Genomic DNA, 21,257 nt, shown 5'->3' on the forward strand with positions numbered 1-21,257 from the left:
GGAGATCAGATGAAAACGGACCGCCTGTAGGTTTTCATCCAATCGTCCAGACGGATGGAAAATAGGGTTTCCATCTGTCTGGATTTCGTGGATCAGATTGGATAGCAGCGTGTGTTAGCGGACTTGTCACCGCTGACATCCGCTGCTCCATATGGATGCATGGAGCATCCGATCAGATCTGCCTGAAAAGCTGATGACGGAACCGATCGGCGGCGCGCTCCCACGCGGTCACGGACCCCCCCGCGCGTGTGACCGGCGGACCCGATGTCCGCCGGTCACTCTGCGATCGTCGGGGGAGAGGGAGAAAGGCAGGCGGCTAATGTAAACAAGCCGCCTGTCATTCTCCCCTGTGTAGAAACAGTGATCATACGGTTCTACTATGTAGGACCGTTGATCAGTGTTCCTACATCTCAAGCCACAGCCAATCACAGTTAGAATCACGCCCCTAGGGACACACACAGCCCCTCCCTCTCAAATAAAGTTAACCCCTTCACTGCCAGTGTTATTTTAAAGTAACAGTGCATATATATAGCACTGATTACTGTAGAAATGTCACTGGTAACCCCAAAAGTGTCAAAAATGTCAGTCAAGGGTCCGATCTGTCCACCCCAATGTCGCAGTACCGCAAAAATAAAATCGCAGATCGCCGCCATTACGCGTTAAAAAAAAAAACAACAAAAATGACAAAAATCTTTCCCTTTGTTAGTAAACGCGATAACTTTTGCGCAAACCAATCAAAATACGCTTATTGCAATTTTTTTTACCAAACATATGTAGCGTAAAACAAATTGGCCGGAAATGTTAAAAAATTTTGATTTTAACTTTTTTTTTGGGGGGAATTTCATATAAAAAATATTGTTATTTTTGCAAAATTGACGCTCTTTATTTGTTTATAGCGCATGATCAAAAAATCGCACAGGTGATCAAATACCACCAAAAGAAAGCTCTGTTTGTGGGAAAAAAAGGACGTCAATTTTGTTTAGGTACAGCGTCGCACGACCGCGCAATTGTCCGTTAAAGTCACGCAGTGCCGAATCGCAAAATACCCTCTGGTCGTTTAGCAGCCAAATCCTCCGGGGCTTAAGTGGTTAAGGGGGGAAATCTTCTGGTCCAGTAGTGGTTAAAGTCGCTGCAGCTTTCAGTCGCATAGATTGGAATGGGTGCCATTGAAATCAATGGGCTGTGACTTGTGTTTAAAGTCACATGACAAGTGGACATGGAGCCCTAATGATTTTTCTGTATGCAGTGCATGTAATACAGTGACTGTTTGTTTTATATAGCATAAACGACCTTTGTCTTGCACATTCTCTCTATGACACGGCTGGATAATAAGCAGCACTCTACAATCCTGTCATACTTATGGTCTCTGGAGCGCTGTCTTTCCACAACCACAACGCATAGACAAGAGCGCGGATTCGGAGCACGTTGAGTGCTTGGAGCATGCGCATGAATGTATGGGCGGTCCGAGCCCAGATTGTTCACGCGTGCGCAGTGATTATCTACCACTCCCCTTCCGGGAAAGCGGTGTCTTGGTTAGGTCACGTCCGCAGCTGCCCATAGATAGGACATGATGGCTTCGTTCGGCAGGCTCTCCGGTATTCTCGGCCGCTCCCTGGTCAGCCGGGGCCGCTTGTATTCTGCAGCTGCACATGCAGAGCACGGAGATGCAGGTAGGTTCTCAGGTTAGTGGTGTCTCGGGTCACCTTCACCGGTCTAGTGTGGAGTATGAGGTGAAGGTCACCCCGGTAGTAGTGTGTGTGAGGCGCTCATGTGCTCTGTCTCCTCACAGCCCGGACATGGAAGATCCTCACCTTTGTGGTAGCGGTGCCTGGCGTAGCCGTCTGCATGCTGAACGTCTTTCTGAAGGCCAAGCAACATCACGAGGAGGAGAGACCCGAATTTGTGGCCTACGAGCACCTGAGGTTCCGGACCAAGGTAACTAGCCTGAGGATAGGACACTCACCCCCCAAGGTCACTCAGCACAATGGCAGCCAGACCATAATAGTCCCTGTCACCACTTCATTCCTAATGTGTTGTATGGGAGTTCACATCAACTTCCTCCCTGCTTAAAGTTTGTTTTCTTTAACAAACATGTTATACTTGCCTGCTCTGTGCAATGCTTTTGCACAGAGCACCTCCGATCCTCTACTTCTGGGGTCACCCACTGGCACTCCAGGCCTCTCCCTCTTTGGCATGCTCACTCCAGAGCCCCTTCTCCCATGTCACAGCATTTGATTGACAGCCAATGACTCCCATTCCTTTTAGTCTGGCCAATGAGAAGCAGAAGCACTTGTGCACGTTGCTGGATTGGGTTTAGGTAACAAGGGTAGGAGCAGCGCAGATGGGAAGCTACAGCACAGGTTTTTCACCTTTAAAGGGGAAGTAAACCCACCAAAAGAAAATGAAGGAAGGGGGAAAAAAAGAAACCTGTTAGACGAAGGCATAATGAGCTGGTATGCATCGCATACTAGCTCATTATGAAATGCCTTAGAACGAAGACCCCGCAGTGCTGCCTGCTCAGTGACAGGACGGCCGACATGTTTGGCTGTCCTGGTTCACGTCCTCCGGCCATCTGATTGGCCAGAGGCACAATGACATCACTCCCACGCATTTGTGGCACAGGGCTCTGAAGGAACGGCACGGGTGGCTGTTCCTTCAGAGCGCATGCAACGATGTCACTGTCTGCATTTAAAGTAAATATCTCCTAAACGGTGCAAGTTTAGGAGATATTTACAGTACCTATAGGTCAGCCTTATTAAAGGCTGATTTATAAGTACAAGTTATAAGAGGGTTTACAACCTCTTTAAAGTGATTGTAAAGTTGTGTGTGTGTGTGTGTGTGTTTTTTTTAATAAAAAAAAAAAAAAAAAATTAACAAACCTTTTGTACTTACCAACACTGTGTAGTTTTGCACAGGGCAGCCTGTATCCTCTTCTTCTCAGGTCCCTGGCTGGAGCTCCTGGCCCCTCCCTCCCTGCCAAATGCCCCCACAGCCATCAGCTTGCTATGGGGGTAGCCGAGCTGCAGTTCCATGTATCCATTCAGACAGAGCTGTGGTTTAGCCCCGCCCCTCCTCTTTGGTCAACTGTTTGACAGCAGCGGGAGCCAATGGCATTACTGCTGTGTCTCAGCCAATCGGGAGGAATAGTCCCGGACAACTGAGGCATTTGTGGACATCACTGGAATGAGGGGGATCAGGTAAGTATGAGGGGGGTTGCTGCATACAGAAGGATTTTTAATGCATAAAAGTGATATTAAAGTCCCCCCCCCCCCCCCCCTGTTTAAAAAAAAAAAGAACACGTTATACTTGCTCTGTGTAATGGTTTTGCACAGCGCAGCCCCCCATCCTCCACTTCTCAGGTCCCATGCCGGTGCTCCTGGCTCCTCCCTCCTGCTGAGTGCCCCCACAGCAAGCAGCTTGCTATGGAGGCACCCAAGCTGAGCTGTTGCTCTGTGTCCATTCACACACAGCTGCAGCTAGGCCACACCCCCTTCGTCTCCTGATTGGTGCTCACTGGCTGTAATTGAAAAAGTCAATCCAGGCTTTCTGCCAGATATAGGGCCAAATGTCTACAGATTCATCCCGAGAGACTTGGAGTTTTTCTGACACTTCCTATGAACCTTCAATACCCCCCCCCCCCCTCCTCCATCATCCATCCTTCTTATGTTTTCCCCGAACACAGTATCGTGGTTTGTTTGTTGTTCTGTTTTCTCTGTTTATTACAAAATAAAAAATTAAGAAAAAGCCAATCGGGAGTCCCCAGAGAGGCAAGGCTCTCCTGGACATTGCTTGTTTGAGAGGGGGATGCTGCAATCGGAAGGTTTTTAATAGCATGCATAGAATGCAAAAAACCTTGTGCCTTTACAACTACTTTAAGATTAGCAATCTTAAGACTTTAGAACCACTTTAAGCTGGCCATACATGGTTCAAAAATGTGGTTGAGCTGGCAGGGACTGGGTGATTTTTGAACCATGTGTGGCCACTGCGGTTAAACAGAAGTAAATCTGCTAATTGACTTCTGTTCCGCTACTCAATCAGTGAAGCAGGATATAGGCTGCAGTGCTGATCAATCTATTTTGACAGTGGGGAAAGTCTCCTTGCTGTCAGAACAAAATGGTATAGTAGGGAGCATTCTCCCATCCACATTGTCGGGTCAGTTTTGTTTTTCTTTTGGTTTTTTGTTTACCTCGTTTGAACAAAAAAGACCCTTGTATAGCCAGCTATACATAGTCAAAAATGTCACAAAATGGAAATTACCTTTTCCTACTATTTCATGTCTCCTTGCCTGGATGAGGATAGTGTAGTGATCAGCCACCCGCTGCCTCCTGGGATTGTCTTGTCATACAGGACTGGTGTTTCAGTGATTGATGAGGTATTGTAAGATTGAAAACTTACACAGGTATGTGGCAAGTCTCTGACAGGTATGAGAGACCTGGCAGAGACACTGAGGTGTCTACATATTTATGGGATTTTGCAGCATGAATGTGTGAGGCACAAGTACAACTTTGACTGTAAGGAAGACAAAGCTGGATTCCGAAGTGTCAACCATAGTCGTCTCTATTTTTGTGTAAAGAAATCAATATTATGAGATGACATGACAATCTCACGCTTGCTCTACTAGATGGCTTTTGTTTTGAGGAGAAATGGATGGTTGGATCATTCACACACCCCTAATTCTTCACTGTTTATGGCCGATTAGGTCCTCATGCACGTAGTGCATTTTTACGGCTGCTTTTAGGAGCGTCAAGTGTGGGTTTTCTTTTGACATGCCAAAATAAATGGTTCCCTATGAGAGCCCATTGATTTGAATGGAAGTTGCATCCAAGTTGGATCAAGATGATCGTACTTGTGGTGCGACTTCTGCTTTGAGGATTTTGAAGGAAAACTCCGTGCCAAAATGGAAAAAAAACTGGCATGGGGTCCTCCCTAAGTTTCATACCAGGCCCTTTTAAATCTGGTAAGGATCTTGAAAGGGAACCCCACGCCAATATGTTAAAATTAAAACCGGCGTGGGCCCCTCCAAGACCCTACCCCAAACATTTATCTGAGCATGCAGCCCGGCAGGTCAGGGGAGGGAATGAGGGATGAGAGAGCCGCCTAACACCCCCCCCCCCCCCCCTTCCTGGACCATACCTGGCCACATGCCCTAAACATGGGGGGGGGGGGGCTGTGCACTCCACCCCAAAGCAACATGGGGACAAGGGCCTCTTCCCAACAACCCTGTGCGGTGGTTGTGGGGGTTTGCGGGCAGGGGGCTTATCAGAATCTGGAAGCCCCCTTTAACAAGGGCCCCCCTATTGTGAGTATGGGGTACCCCTACCCATTCACCCCAATCAAGGCAGTGTAGCATAAATGTCAAGAGATGGTTTTGAGAAGTCCTTTATTAAAAATCTCCCTCGGGTCTTCTCTGCAGCCAACCCGGTCCTCCTCCGATGCTGTCTCCCCCCTGATTATGCCAGCTCCGCTCTTTGTGGCTTCTTGTATAGCCATGGGGTGTGGCCACCCGGTGACGTTCCCCTGGAGACCCCACCACTTGTGGCGATGCAAGGGCCATGGTCTCCGGGTGATGTCATCGGGTGGCCACGTCCCACAACTATATAAGAAGCCACAAAGATCGGAGCTGGCATAATCATGGGAGACTGTGTCGGAGGAGGACCGGTTTGGTGGCAGAAAAGACCGGAAGCACAGAAAATCGGGGGAAGATTTTTAATAATGTACTTCTCAAAACCGTCTCTTGTCAATATTATTTACACTACAGTGCCTTTTTTTGGGGGTGAATGGGTAGGGGTAAAATATACCCCATATTCAGTCACATGGGGGGGGAACTGGGGGGCCCTTTGTTAAAGGTGGCTTCCAAATTCCGATGAGCCCCCTGCCCGCAGACCCTACAAACACCGCCCAGGGATCTGCGGGGTGGCTGCAGAGTCCCCTCTGCCCCAAAGCACCCACCCCCAATGTTGAGGGAGTGTGGCCTGGTATGGTCTAAACGTGGGGGGGCTCACTCCTGCCCTCCCCTTTCCTGACCTGCCGGGCTGCATATTTTTATAAGGGTCTGTGGTAGAGCTGCACGATTAATCGTTAAAAAAAAAAAAAAAAAAAAATCTCGATTCACCCCCAAATATATACACACACACACCCTAGGGAATAAAATGATGGTCATTGAAATATTTTTCACATTGTATTTGCACAGTGGTCTTTCAGACGCTATTTATTTTTGGGGGGGGGGGGAGTACAGTTTAATCAGCATTTAAAAAAAATAAAACCATACAGTTAGCCCAATATTTTTCTATAATGTGAAAGATGTTACGCCAAGAATCGTGCTCTTCTTAGCCAAAAAAATGATTCTCATTTTATCCAGGATTGTGCAGCTCTAGGGTCTGGTATATATTTTGGGCGGACCCCACGCTTTTTTTTTTTTTTCCCTCCCCCCCTCCCATTTTGGTAGGGAGCTCCCCTTTCAAGATCCTCAAGAGTACAAGTCTCACAAGTAGAGGCAAAGAAACATGACTTGACGTCAATGGAAAAAGCTACTAAAAGTACATTTTTACAGCTGCTTTTTTCTTGGCGTTGGTAGTGGCTTTGCAGGTTATTTTTTTTTTCTATCACCCTGTGTACATGAGGCCTAAAACTCGGACATATTACTTCAATTAAAAACTTGGTATAAATCTCTTGTAATACTTTTGTGCTTTGCAAATTAAATTGGGAGAGGAAGGATCAGAAATAACTTTAGTTCATGTGCTACATTCACATGCACTAACAAGAAACATTCAATAGAGATCAGAGAGATGAGCTCATAAGTTTGCTGCTCCTTCACTGTCCAAATACATTCTAAAAGTAAGCAGAATCCCTAACTTTGATTGCAGCAGAGAAGGCAAGTTACCAACCTAGCATTTCCCACTGGTTGGGGCTAAGTCAATTCTTGGCAGGAAAAAAAACTTCTATGTATATTCACTGCTCAAAAAAATGAAACACTTTTTAATCAGAGTATTGCATCCAGTTAATCTCCTGGGATATTGATCTTGTCAGTTATGTAGCAGAGGGGGTTGTTAATCAGTTTCAGCTGCTTTGGTGTTGATAAAATGCACAGGTGCACTAGATGGGCAACAATGAGACAACCCCCAAAACAGGAATGGTTTTACAGGTGGATGCCACTGACATTTCACTAGTTTTTCATTTGGCTAGGGTCATTGTCACTCTCGGTAGCATGAGGTGATACCTGGACCCTGTAGAGGCTGCACTAACAGTCCAACTCCTCCAGGATAACACATTAATACATGCCATTGCCAGAAGGTTTGCTGTGTCTCCCAGCACAGTCTCAAGACCATGGAGGAGATTCCAAGAGACAGGCAGTGTACTCTAGGATAGCTGGACAGGGCCATAGGAGGTGCTTAACCCATAAGCAGGCTGGTATCTGCTCCTTTGTGCAAGGAGGAACAGGATGAGCACTACCAGAGCCCTGCAAAACAACATCCAGCAGGCCACTGGTGTGGATGTCTCGGACCAAACAATCAGAAACTGACTTCACGAGGGTGGCTTGAGGGCCCCACGTCCTCTAGTGGGCTCTGTGCTCACTGCCCGGCACCGTGGCGTTCGATTGGCATTTTTCATCGAACACCAGAATTGAAAGGTCTACCACGGGTGCCCTGTGCTTTTCAGATGAGCAGGTTCACCCTGAGCACATTTGACAGACATGAAAGGGCCTGGAGAAGCCATGGAGAATGTTGTTCTGCCTGTAACATCCTTCAGCATGACCGGTTTGATGGTGCATCAGTGATGGTCTGCGGAGGCATATCCATGGAGGAGCGCACATACCTCTACAAGCGAGACAATGGCACCCAGACCGATCTTTAGGTATCAGAATGAAGTCCTTGGACCCATTGTCATACCCTCCACTGATGCAATTGATACCATTGAATGGCCCCCACGCTCGCCTGACCTAAATCCAATAGAACACCTCTGGGACAATGTTTGATCTATCAGATGCCGCCTGGTTGCACCTCAGTCTTTTCATGAGGTCAGTGATGCCCTGGTGCAGATCTGGGAGGAAATACCCCAGGACACCATCTGTCTCATTAGGAGCATGCCCAACGTTGTCAGGCATGCATACAAGCACATGGGGGCCATACAAACTAACTTTCATTGCAGCAGCTCAAAATGCTATTTCGGCAAAATAGACTAGCCTGCTTGCATCATTTTTTCATGTTGATTTTCGGGGTATCTTTGAATTCAGCCCTCTGTAGGTTGATAATCTCCATTAAACGATGTGGCATCCTTTCCTTCCTAACACATTACCCAGTCCATATCAGTATAGATATCCAGCATGATATTTTTTTCCCATTGAGATCTGATGCGTTTTCAAAGTGTTCCTTTAATTTTTTTGAGCAGTGTATTTCAACTATGTATTTAACCGCTTGCCGACTGCTCACAGTATATTTACTGCGGCAGTCAGCCCCTCACAGGCAGAGCGACGTAGGTCTACGCAGCTAGCCTGTGAGGCTCTGGGGAGCGAGCCAACTCCCCCCCCCCCCCCCCCCGCGCGTGTCCGCCGGTCACTTGGCGATCGTCGGGGGAGAGGGAGAAAGTCAGGTGGCTTGTGTAAACAAGCCACCTGTCATTCTCCTCGGTGTAAAAACACTGATCACATGGTTCTACATTGTAGAACCGTTGATCAGTGTCCCTACAGCTCAAGCCACAGCCAATCACAGTAAGAATTACGCCCCTAGGGACACACACAGCCCCTCCCTCTCAAATAAAGTTAACCCCTTCACTACCAGTGTATTTTTACAGTAACAGTGCATATGTATAGCACTGATTACTGTAGTAATGTCACTGGTAACCCCAAAAGTGTCGAATGTCAGCCAAGGGTCCGATCTGTCCGCCGCAATGTCGCAGTACCGCAAAAAAATTCGCAGATCGCCGCCATTACGCGTTAAAAAAAACAAAAATGACAAATCTTTCCCTTTGTTAGTAAACGCGATAACTTTTGCGCAAACCAATAAAAATACGCTTTTTGCGATTTTTTTTTTTTTTTTTTTTTTTTTTTTTTTTTTTTTTTTTTTTTTTTTTTTTTTTTTTTTTTTTTTTTTTTTTCCCCCCCCCCCCCCCCCCCCAAACAGGTAGCATAAAACAAATTGGCCGAAAATGTTAAATTTTGATTTTTACATTTTTTTTGGGGGGGGGGGGAATTTCATATAAGAAAATGTGAAAAATATTGTTATTTTTGCAAAATTGACGCTTTTTTTTTTTTTTTTTTTTGTTTATTTGTTTATAGCGCGTGATCAAAAAATCGCACAGGTGATCAAATACCACCAAAAGAAAGCTCTGTTTGTGGGGAAAAAAAGGACGTCCAATTCGTTTAGGTACAGCGTCGCACGACCGCGTAACTGTCCGTTAAAGTCACGCAGTGCCGAATCGCAAAATACCCCCTGGTCGTTTAGCAGCCAAATCCTCCGGGGCTTAAGTGGTTAATAGTTTGCCTGGGGTCCAGCTTTAAAGTGATCCCTGCTTTTCAGTTGTAAGCTCTTTGTTACGCCTTCTCATGTGAGTTCTAAGGCAACCCCTCAATAGCCGCTGTCAAAATTCTACAAAATAAAAAAAACTTTTATAGTTTGTAAACACACTAACGCTTGGCCTTGTGAAATGAAAGCATTAATAGATAGTGGTGGAGACTGAGCCTCTGAAGAAACCCATTACTTGTTTATAGAGATGGCAGCAGCACTTCAAGAACAGTGCAGCTTTTGTCAATCTCTGGCTTTAACCACACTTAAGCCCCGGAGGATTTGGCTGCTAAAAGACCAGGGGGTATTTTGCGATTCGGCACTGCGTGACTTTAACGGACAATTGCACGGTCGTGCGACGCTGTACCTAAACGAATTTGACGTCCTTTTTTTTCCCACAAACAGAGCTTTCTTTTGGTGGTATTTGATCACCTGTGCGATTTTCTTCTTTACTGCGACATTGGGGCGGACAGAGTTGACTGTAATTTTTGACACTTTTGGGGTTACCAGTGACATTTCTACAGTAATCAGTGCTATATATATATATATATGCACTGTTACTGTAAAATTACACTGGCAGTGAAGGGGTTAACTTTATTTGAGAGGGAGGGGCTGTGTGTGTCCCTAGGGGCGTGATTCTAACTGTGATTGGCTGTGGCTTGAGCTGTAGGAACACTGATCAACGGTCCTACATAGTAGAACCGTATGATCAGTGTTTCTACACAGGGGAGAATGACAGGCAGCTTGTTTACACAAGCTGCCTGCATTTCTCCCTCTCCCCCGATGATCGCAGAGTGAGCGGCGGACATGCGGCGCGCGCTCGCTCCCCAGAGCCTCACAGGCTAGTGACGTGTATATATACGTCACTTTGCCTGTGAGGGGCTGACCACCGCAGTATATCTACTTGCGGCGGTCGGCAAGCGGTTAAAGGATCTTGGTTCTATCCATCAGATGTCCACACACATTGAAGGATAGATTTTGGATTGACGTCAGGTAATCGTCTAGTATGTTTTTGGAAGGAAACTGGAGCACCCAGAAGAAATATGCAAAGTCCATGAAAGTTGTGACCTTGGTGTATAAATAGATCCCATGGCATCTAGTCACATGTTTTGACACGCTAGTTACACATTCAAATTGAATCAATTTATAGGCTGAATTTGTGTGAATCCTTCATAAAATAAAAAATACACCCGTTTAATTACGAACAAATACACCATTAAGCATGTCCATGTAGGGTTTGAACAGTTATTCAAAATGAAATATTAACCATTGGTTTGCATGCAGAGATTTGTAATTTCAAATATTGTCAGTCATTTCAAAAACAAGATTAACCCAACTTGATGAGATATCTAGTTTCCAGCTTTCTCCTCCAACAAACACACTAGGTCCAACACCACACTTTCCTCCTTACCTTTGACCATGTTACCACTGAGGAAGTTGGCAAACTCCTTTCTGAGGCCCACCTCTCCCCTCACATTTACTACAACCCACTTCCTGCTCTACCCTAAACTCTAACCCACATCTTCAACCTTTTCCTGCCTGCTCAAACATGCACTGGTTACCTAAATAAAAAACACCTCCACTGGAACTTAAGACCAGCTCACTGCTCCTGTTTGCTTCCAAGCTTCTTGACTGCCTTGTCCACATCCGTATGAGTTGCTACCTCACAGACAAGCTTCTCGATCCCCCTACAGTCTCTGGTTTTCACCCGCGATGTTCCAATAGAGCTGCCCTACAATAACTCGCTAACGGCCCTTACTCCATACTCTTTACTCTTAGACCTTTCTGCTGCCATTGACATTTGCCTCTAGGGCTTTTCCAGAACCTATTGAATCCTCTGGAACTCCCTACCCTAGTATGTCCGGTCAGCTCCTACCCTCTCTGCCTTTAGGGGATTCTTCATTTCATTTATTCAAGGCAGCCTACTCCACCAAAATTTAAAAAAATACTTGAGTCGCCTCCATCAGATTCCCCTTTGCAGCTTTTACCTTTTGTACCACCTCCCCCTTCCTTTAGGTTCTTTTTAAAGATTTCTGCTGGTATTGGTGTGTTCAGGATAATGAGGATGTCTACTGCAACCAGTTTTTAGCTGGGATAGCCAAAACCTAATTGTTGCCATGGTCTTGGTTTAAGTCCAACTCCAGGCACAAGAAGAAACCCTATTCTTGGAGTGGATCCAACACTCTGCGAGGAATAAATGGTGGTTTTTGCCTATGGTTAAAGGAATAAGGTGTATTACCTTCCTCACTTCAGCAGGCTACGCAGTGCCTCCTCTCTAAAGGCACTCTCATCTGCATCTCAGCTGTCTCTGCCACATACAGTGCAGGGTTAACAGCCCTGCATTGTGCACAATGATGCTGAAGAACCTTCCATAGTGCAGGCAGGAGAGGAGGAAGGTGTTGGTGCAGAAGTAAGAGAAGGAAATGTAGCCTTTTCATTCTACCTAGGTGTAACACGCTTTTAACCCTTGCAGTGTAGTGTTGGGCTTTAGATATTGTTAATATGTCAGAGAACTGTTTCAGACATCATACATTATAAAGTGGAACTCTTCTGCCAAAAGCTTTCCCTGTCCAAAATGTTATACACTGCATGTGTGTGAAGTGCACAATATGGCAAGAACTCGCCATTTCCCAGCTGGCAATAAAGTTCAACTAATAGTGCTTTCTACTCTTATTTTGTATATATAATGGTGGCCAGTGAAATAAATAAAATTGCCAAAATTCTTCTTTTATTTTCCATACAAATGCATGTATCTAAATGTGGATGCATGTTAATTCATACTGTGCCTTCATCTATCATTCATCAGACAATGGGGCATGGTGGATTTGTAGAGCGAATAATGACCTTAGTGGTTTACAAGTAGGTTTTTACCCTGATAATTCATTCTATGAATTTACGTAATAAACCTTCTGCATGCAGTTACCCATTGCGCCCTGCCCCATGCTTACAGCCAGTGTTAAGGTGGTAGAGCCCAGTCTTTCTGTCTCTATCAATAGACGCAGATGGCAAGGCTTGGAAGTGAGCCTGCACAAGTGCCCACATAGCAAGTGGCTTGCTATGTGGGCAATTGGGGGTTAGTGCCGGAGAGGACCCGAGAAGAGGCGAATCGGGGCTGCTCTATGCAGAACTATTGCCAAGTATGACATGATTTTTATTTTAAAGAGAAAATTAATTTAGTGTAAGTGTTATTATTCCATGTATAAGCAGCCAATGGAACTCTTGACTATAGAACCAAAAGTGCCTGCTACCTGCCTGGAGTTTGCATGTTCTCCCTGTGTGGGTTTAATCTGGGTACTTAGGTTTCCTCCCACACTCCAAAGACCTGCTCATAAGGTAATTGGCCCAAGTATGTGTATGAATGAGAGTTGGAGATTTTAGCTTGTAAGCTACTTGAGGGTAGGGTCTGATGTGACTGTATATTATACATGTACAGTGCTGTACCTGTAATAAATTGTGGCATTAGCATTGAAATGTCTATAAATGTTCAAATTTTAATTTTTTTTGCTTCATTTAGGATTACACACCTGTAAAATGTGCTTGTTTCTACTAACACCATTGTCTTTCTACAGAAATTTCCCTGGGGAGATGGAACAAAGAGTCTTTTCCACAACGCTCACGTAAATCCTCTTCCAGACGGCTATGAAGAGCTCGGGCATGACCATTAGCCTTTTGAATATGTTTTCTTGACCAATATGTTGAATGGGCCCACATATGGAGGGATCAGGCTGCTTATTTAAATTTAAAACTGACCTACATTAACAGTAGAGGTCACTTAAATAAAGCTTATAGCTTGTTCTAAAAGTGTGACTTTGTGTTTTTTGACACTGACTTTGACACAGTTGCACTGCAAATAAGTACAGCATGCCAGTCTCATTGAAGAGATTGCGTTTTTATATTGAGCATTTTCATTGTGTCATGTAGGGCTTGAACATATTACAGATCCTGCATTTTCGTCTGGTGTCATGTAGGGCTAAACATACAATACAGTATTGCAGAGAGCAGATCTTATTTTTCATGAGGCAAACATTTTTTTCTTTTTTAAATGCAGATTAGAGCCACACCACTCATGTGGCATCTGCAATTCCATATCTGTAGTGGTTAGGGGTTTTTGTTTTTAAACTTGTATTAAGGGAAGATATAGACTGTCGTTGCTGACCTTGACTTAAAATGCTACTTGCCTAGATAATATGCTGTTCCAAATGCTTTAGTTCCTATTGAATCCTATTATGCTGGCAGTGCTATATTTTTTTCTGACTTCAACTGCTGCATGCTTCTATTGAAGCACTAAAACCAGACAATTAGTAAACAGCATATTCAGCAGTAGTAGCCTGTTTCCCCCTTAGTACATATGCAATATAATTTTCTCAAGTCATCTTCCAGGACAGCCCATGAGACCTAGGGCTCCTCCTACCAGGACAGGAAACACAATAAATCCAATCAGATAAAAAGGCGGCCTTCTGGTCCTCACCTTTAGTATTTCCTCTGGACAGGGGGTAATATGTTCCTGGAACTACTCCTGGTCTCATGGACTTTCCTTGAAGACTGCATCTTCTCCTGCCCAAGTGCAGTACCCCTACTTACTGGCATAGGGGTGACTGCTTTGTCTTCTGTATCTCAGTGATCTGGGGAAGATAGGACCGTGAATGTTGTCAAGGATCGCAGGGGGGAGTCCTCTTTCGGTCCTGGCGGCATCCTTGGAGCAGTGGGGAGCTGTGTACCCGTGACGCTGCAGATTCAGAGCAGGGAGAGCAGATTTGAATGTGGCGCCACGAACGGAGAGGGCAGAACTGCTGCGGTCCACCCTGGCCCTAGGAACTGACAAGGTCACTTCCAGAGCAGTGACGCACATCCGCGGGCGCTGGAAACAGCGGTTCCAATTTCCATGGCGCGAACAGGAGACTTGGGGTGGCCGGTGTGAGGTGAAGCCACAGCAGGGGCTGCGAACCACCAGATAGAGCAGAATGGATTCCATGGCAGCATCCGCTCAGGCGGCAGATGCAGACTCTGGCACCGGCACCTCCCAGGTAAGCGATGGGAGTCTTCCCTCTCTGCAGATACCGTTTTGGGGGTCTTTTCCTTTCCCTTCCCTTTAGCTAAATAGTGGCTGGTGAAGGGGGCACTATTTCTCTACCCTATACAGGGTGTGTGAGGTTTCATTTTGTGGGTCATAATTTCAATTGGTAATCATGTTTTTTGTTATAGACCAAGGCTCAGGACAAGGTCCAGGTGCACTCCCCAAAAAGAAATGTGCAGTTTGCGGGACTAAACTAAGTTCCACATGGAGCAAAACGGTGGATGAGGGATGAGCTAACTTCAACATTTAGCTCCTTTAGGACCCTCATGGATAGATTAGACTCCAGTATAGGCCCCTGTACAATCTCAGGCCCCTACATCTGTGTCTAAACCAACACAAGGGAAGAAACGGAGTCCCCTCATTCCTCATTTGAGGTGTCTGGATGAGGGGAGGAACCCACGGGGAGAGAATCCGCTGGGTGTTCGATACAAATTATCACTTGAAGATGTGGATGAATTGTTTAAGGCAGTGTATGTTACACTGGAAATTGAAGAGGAGAAGGTGCAATTATCTAAGCATGATCTTATGTATGCAACACATAAGAAAAAGGCTAGAGTTTTCCCTGTACACAGCTCCTTGCTAGATACAATCAAGCTGGAATGGGAAAATCCTGAAAGGAAACCATTTTTTTCCAATAACTTAAAAAGGTTTCCCTTTGACAGCAAAGAACAACCATGGAATAAAATTCCAAAACTAGATGCCCCTCTTTCAAAAATGTCAGAGTGCAGATCTAGCATTTGAGGACATGGTTCACTTAAGGACCCAATGGACAAAAGGACTGACATCATGTTACGCAGGGCTTGGGAGGCCTCGGTTATGAGTCTGAAACCAGCTTTAGTATCCACCTGTGTAGCCAGACATCTGGAATTATGGCTTTCACAGATTCAATCCCACCTATCGGCTGGGACCCCTAGGGATCAGATTGTTAAATCTTTCCCCCTTCTATTTCAGGCAGTGGGTTTTTTGGCAGATTCGGTTAGGATGACAGCAAGAACCTCAGCTTTGGCAAATTCGGCCAGGAGAAGTCTCTAGCTCAAATCATGGTCTGGTGACTGTGCTTCCAAACTGCGCCTCTGTGGTCTCCCCTTTACAGGTGACCATCTCTTCGGCCCTGGGCTGACAGAAGCTCTGGAACGTACTGCTGACAGAAGTAATTTCCAGAAAATAAAAAATCCCCATATAGGGCGGGAAAGTGAGTCCAAAGATCATCCCCCCCCCGGGCCTTAACTGCATGCGCCAACTGTACATAATAAAATTGCATGGACTTGGGGAGACGAAATTCCTCCCGAAGTGCAGCAAAAGATCTGAGCACCCCACCGCGGAATATATGGGTCATATGAGAGATGCCATGTCCCAGCCACTTAGCCCCGTACGGCAGTCCAGCCAGCTCCAGGTATCTGGCATTCTTCCAGATAGGGCTATAGTCCGTATATCCCAATACCTGCTGCAGCTGACGAGCCTTGTTCCAGGTCTTTTGCATAAGGACATAGGTTGGATAGCGCTTACTAGACTTCCCAAATCGCAAGGATTCCAATTGGGCCGCCACATCTCCCCTGCCCACAATGTGGGCTACAAGGCACGCAATTGACCCCTCTCCCTTCTCACTCATGACCCGTGCAATATGCTGAAGTTGGGAGGCTAAGTAGTACAGCCAGGGATTTGGAACTGCTAGACCCCCAAGCTCCTTAGGTCGCTGAAGGTGTTCCAACTTTATACGAGGGCTCTTACCCAGCCACAGAAATGATCTAAAAATGGTATTGACAATCTGGAATAGCCTTAGGGGGACCACGACCGGGGAGTTGTGAAGGGCATAGAGCAGCTGGGGCATGAGAATCATTTTTATGAGGTTGGCCCTGCCCACCAGTGACATGCGCAACCTCGACCAGACCTTTATCTTATCCCTAAAGCGGGCGAGGAGGGGAGTTAGGTTAAGACGGGCAAAGTCTAAGGGCTGTGGAGTCACCTGCAACCCCAAGTAACAAAACTCAGTGGAGACAGGAATCCCCGTTACCCCCACTTCCTGGGAACCCTCGGGATCATCGAGCAGCATCAAGGAGGATTTGGACCAATTAATAAGCAGGCCCGAAAACGAGCCAAACGTAGTAATAACCTCCATAGCCTCCTTCAGAGAACCAGAGGTATCATCTAACAGAAGCATGGTATCATCCGCGTATAGCATGATCTTTTCCTCCAAGGGGCCGTATCGGAATCCCACTATGTTCTGATTGGACCTAATCAGGGCAGCTAGAGGCTCTATCGCCAGGGCAAAGATTAAGGGGGACAGGGGGCACCCCTGCCTAGTTCCCCTAAACAGGGAGAAGGGACGGGACACCCTACCACCCTCCCGGATAGTGGCCACCGGGGCCTGGTACAACAGTTTTACCCATGAAATAAAGTTCTCACCAAAGCCAAACTTGGACATGACCACCCACAAGTAGTCCCACTCTACACTGTCAAATGCCTTTTGCGCATCAAGTGAGAGCAATGCCCTACTGCCCCCATTGTCCGCCGGGGATTGTAAGCTCAGGAATAAGCGGCGCAGGTTAATGGACGTCGACTTGTGCGGCATAAAGCCCGATTGATCAGCATGTACAATGGAAGCAACTACCCGGTTGAGTCGTAGTGCAAGAGCCTTCGCCAGTATCTTAATGTCGCTCTGCAAGAGCGAGATAGGACGGTAGGACCCGGGGTCCAGACCGTCCTTCCCCGACTTCAAGAGGAGGATAACATTAGCCCTACACATAGAAGGCGGCAACCTCATATTCCGCTTGGCCTCCAAAAAGACCTCCAGAAGATGCGGCAGCGTCTCCTCCGCATACTCCTTGTATACCTCCATTGGCAGCCCATCCTCCCCCGGAGCTTTACAGTTAGGGAAGGAAGCCGACGCATTCTGAAGCTCCTTCAGGGTAAGGGGAGCCTCTAGTTCAGCTCTCTCCAGATCTGACAAGCAGGGCAGGGAGATGGCATCTACATAATCCGAGAGTTCCGCAGCAGTGTGTCCCTGTCTGGATTGGTATAGGGTAGCGTAGAATGACCTCAACACCTCCATAACCCGATCCGGGGTGTTCACGACCCGGCCCCCATCACCCATAAGTGCCCCAATGGACGGCGACGTTTGATGAGAGTGGGCAATCCTGGCCAACAACCTGCCCGTGGTTTCCCCCTCCTCATAGTAAGCCTGCCGTTGAAAGAACCTCCTACGTTCAGCCCCAGAGGAATTAATATGAACCAGAGCCTCCTGAGCAGCCAGCCAGCCCTCTCGGTTAGTCTCAGATGGGTCCGCAATATAGCGGGCCTCCAGCTGAGTCACCAAACCCTCAGCCTGCACCCCCAGAGCCGCCGTGTTCCTCTTGATGGACTGTACCTCCCTGATGAATAAACCCCGTAGATAGGCCTTAAAAGCTTCCCACTGTACACCCCGCTCCCCTGCAACATTATGTACCTGCCAGAACTCCCGCAAAGCCTATCATGTGAGGGGAACAAGTGCAACCAGAAGGCATTAAGTTTCCACGGCGCCCTCTGCAGGGTAGCGGAGGGGCGCACAGCTAGACACAGCACCAAAGGAGAATGATCTGAGACACCCCTGGGGGCATAATCAACCTTGTCAACATATCTAATAGCAGAAGAGGAGCAGAGGCACAAATCGATACGTGATAAAGAGGTGTGGGTTTTAGAAAAGCAGGAGAAGACCCTGGTCCCCGGATTGCGGAGCCGCCAGATGTCCGTCCAACCCACTTCCTCAGCGAATTTCGCCAAGGCCGATCGTCCCATGCCTCCACTCCCCAGTGCAGAAGAATGTCGGTCCAACTGAGCGTCCAATACACAATTAAAGTCCCCCAGTACATAGACCGGAACCTCCGGGTGGCTCAAAGTATAGGATACAAGCTGGCGAAGGACCTCACCATGGAACGGGGGCGGAATATAGATAAAGGCCAGGATACAGTGTAAGGTATACAGTTTACAGTAAATAAATACAAACCGTCCCTCCCCGTCAACTAGCCTATAATGTTCCTGAAAGTCAAGGGACCGATGGACTAGCACACTCACCCCACGAGAGTAGGAGGTGTGCGTGGAGTGGTATTCCCAGCCCGCCCAAGCATAATGCAACCAGGATCCTGACTCAGCATCCAAGTGAGTCTCCTGTAACGAACATATGGCTGGAAAATGCCTGCGCAGGGTCGAGGAAACCATGGAACGCTTAAGTGGGTCCCTCAGCCCCCTAACATTCCAGGAAATAACCGGGACAGCTGTCATGGTGGGCGACAGAGCAGCACAAGCCCCGGCGGGGCAGGGACACCGATCAGCGGATATCGCACAAGATAGGGTACAAGATAGGGATCATGGCTATCACCAGCTAGACATACAGTAAAGGTACAATTCGGACTCCAATTCAAGGAGGTCAACAGGACCTTCCAACTAAACAGTGCAAAAAACCGAGCACCGTGCCGAGGGTGCCCCAACCGGCCACACAGATTCCAACTGCCAAGGCCCTCGGACACCGGTGTCGCAGACATAGTCCCTGGGGAGCACCCCAGCTCAGCCTCCCCTCCCATGTAGAGGACAACAGGTCTCATCCACACTGGTGAGGAAGCCAAATACTGTCCAAGAGGGGATGAGAAAAATTACCCCCCACAGAAAAATAAAAAGGGAGGGGGGGGAGAAAAAAAAAAAAACATCCAAAAAGGGGGAAATGAGTCACAAGTACTTACAGGAACCCAAGTTTCTGCGGAATGGACAGAACCTTACAGCTCCAAGCCAGCAAACAGAAGTTCGAGTCCCAACGGTCTCCAGGATATTAGCACCTGCAAAACAGGAGTAGAACAGGGGAAGAGAAAAAAAAAACAGGGGGTAGCAGGAGAGAGGAAAAAATCACAGGTACTTCCATCTCCAGGCTGGGGGCAGGGCCCCCCAAACAGCATCCACCGGGTCATCATCGCAGAAGGGCACCGGAGAAGAATCTTCAGGCCACACCATCTTCCGGAGGCAGCTGACGAGGACGAAGGGAATGCTCATTGTGGTCAATCCACGAGGAAGCTTCCGACGGATCCTCAAAGAAATGATGTTGACCCCCAGCAATAATACGGAGCTTCGCAGGATACAGCATGGCATAGGAGGCATGTAGTTTCTGCAGACGCTGCTTGACCGCGAAGAATTTCACCCTGCTCCTCTGCACTTCAGCGGAGAAATCCGGGTAAAACGAGACCCGCACCCCATTATACTGTATATCCCGCCGCTCTCTCGCCAGTCTCAGGATAGTCTCTTTGTCTCTATAATTAAGCAAGCGGGCAAGCATGGTCCTTGGCGGGCGGCCCGGTTGCAGGGGACGAGGGGGAACCCTGTGGGCCCTCTCAACGGCATAAAGAGGGGAGAAGGCATCCCCACCAAAAGTTTCTTTGAGCCAAGAGTCCACAAAGTCCGTGGGGTCTCTCCCCTCCACTTTCTCAGGCAGACCCACAATGCGAACATTGTTCCGCCGAAGGCGGTTCTCCACATCCTCAGCCCGCTGTTCTAGGGCCCTGGTCATGCCAGCAGTATGGCGGGACTCCCTGGTCAGGGGGGGCAGCTGGTCCTCCAAGTCACTCACTCTCCCCTCCACAGCCGTGGTGCGCTCCCTGACCTTCTGGAGGTCCTGCCGAAGAAGGGACACCGCTTCTGTCAGGCCCCCAAATTGCTTTTTGAGGTGGTCTACATTGGCGTTGCATCTGTTAACTGCCCGCAGGATATCTGCAAGGGTGGGCTGCTCCTCCACTTCCCCGTCACCCTGCTCCATCTCCTCCTCACCCTCAACAGCACAGTCCTCCACTCCAGGGCCAACCACACCCGGGCTGACGGGGCCAGAAGCACCCGCACTGGTACTGGCGTCTGGAGGTCTCCCTTTCCCCACCGAGCCAGGGGATTTCTGTGCATAGTAGCGCATATCGCGCTGCGGCTCTTTGGGTGGATTTTTCGGGGGCTTGGTGGACTTACTGGAGGTGGCGGGCTTCTCGGAGCCTCTCGTCCGCTGCGGCAGGCCGTGCGCGGCGCCATCTTGGGGCCCAGACATCCCGGAGTTCTCCCGCAATTTGCGGCGGTGCATCGCCCGAAGGCCAGCCGGAGGGATCACAGGCGTGTACCCAACGGTACAAGGATGCCGTCGATACCCGGTAAGCGGCGTAGGAGACCGGGGAAAGGATCAATGTACGGATTCGAGCGGGAGCTCAGTGAGATGCGTCCTCTCACATGCCGTTCCTGGCCACGCCCGGGCAAAGGGTTTTACTCCCACGTTTGTGATAAGAAAACCCTCGGGGAGTTATCGATTGATTTTAAATCTCTCGATAAGGTACAAGCGTTTTCGCATGGAATCGGTGCATTTCATAGGAAGCCTGCTGTATCTGAAATGTTTCATGGCAACACTAGACTTAAAGGATGCTTTTTTAACATCCCCATTCATCTGGCTTACCAGAAGTTCTTATGACTAGCAGTGAAGCTAGGGCCAGAAGTCAGACACTATTAATTTCAGGTGCTGCCCTTCGGGTTATCCTCAGCCCCTCGTATCTTCACCAAAGTCCTGGGGAAGCTTTAGCCACGCTGAGACAAAGTACATCATGATCATCCCCTACCTGGATGACCTCCTAGTAGTGGCGGACTCAGGTCAGAAACTGGAAAAGGACCTCCAGACAGTTCAGGAGTTCCTTGGGTCACTGGGA

General features: G+C 47.8%; 1 protein-coding gene across 1 annotated transcript; it reads left to right on the forward strand.

The window, feature by feature from the left end:
• Positions 1 to 1,499: 1,499 nt before the first annotated feature.
• COX6A1 (cytochrome c oxidase subunit 6A1) lies at positions 1,500 to 13,275 on the forward strand. Its single transcript, XM_082271252.1, has 3 exons — positions 1,500 to 1,670; positions 1,790 to 1,935; positions 13,067 to 13,275. The coding sequence occupies exons 1-3, from the start codon at positions 1,568 to 1,570 to the stop codon at positions 13,160 to 13,162; spliced, it is 345 nt and encodes a 114-aa protein (XP_082127378.1). The 5' UTR covers positions 1,500 to 1,567; the 3' UTR covers positions 13,163 to 13,275.
• Positions 13,276 to 21,257: the final 7,982 nt, after the last annotated feature.

Source organism: Pelophylax lessonae (assembly GCF_965119305.1).
Source record: "Pelophylax lessonae genome assembly, chromosome: 1".
Lineage (NCBI taxonomy): Eukaryota > Metazoa > Chordata > Amphibia > Anura > Ranidae > Pelophylax > Pelophylax lessonae.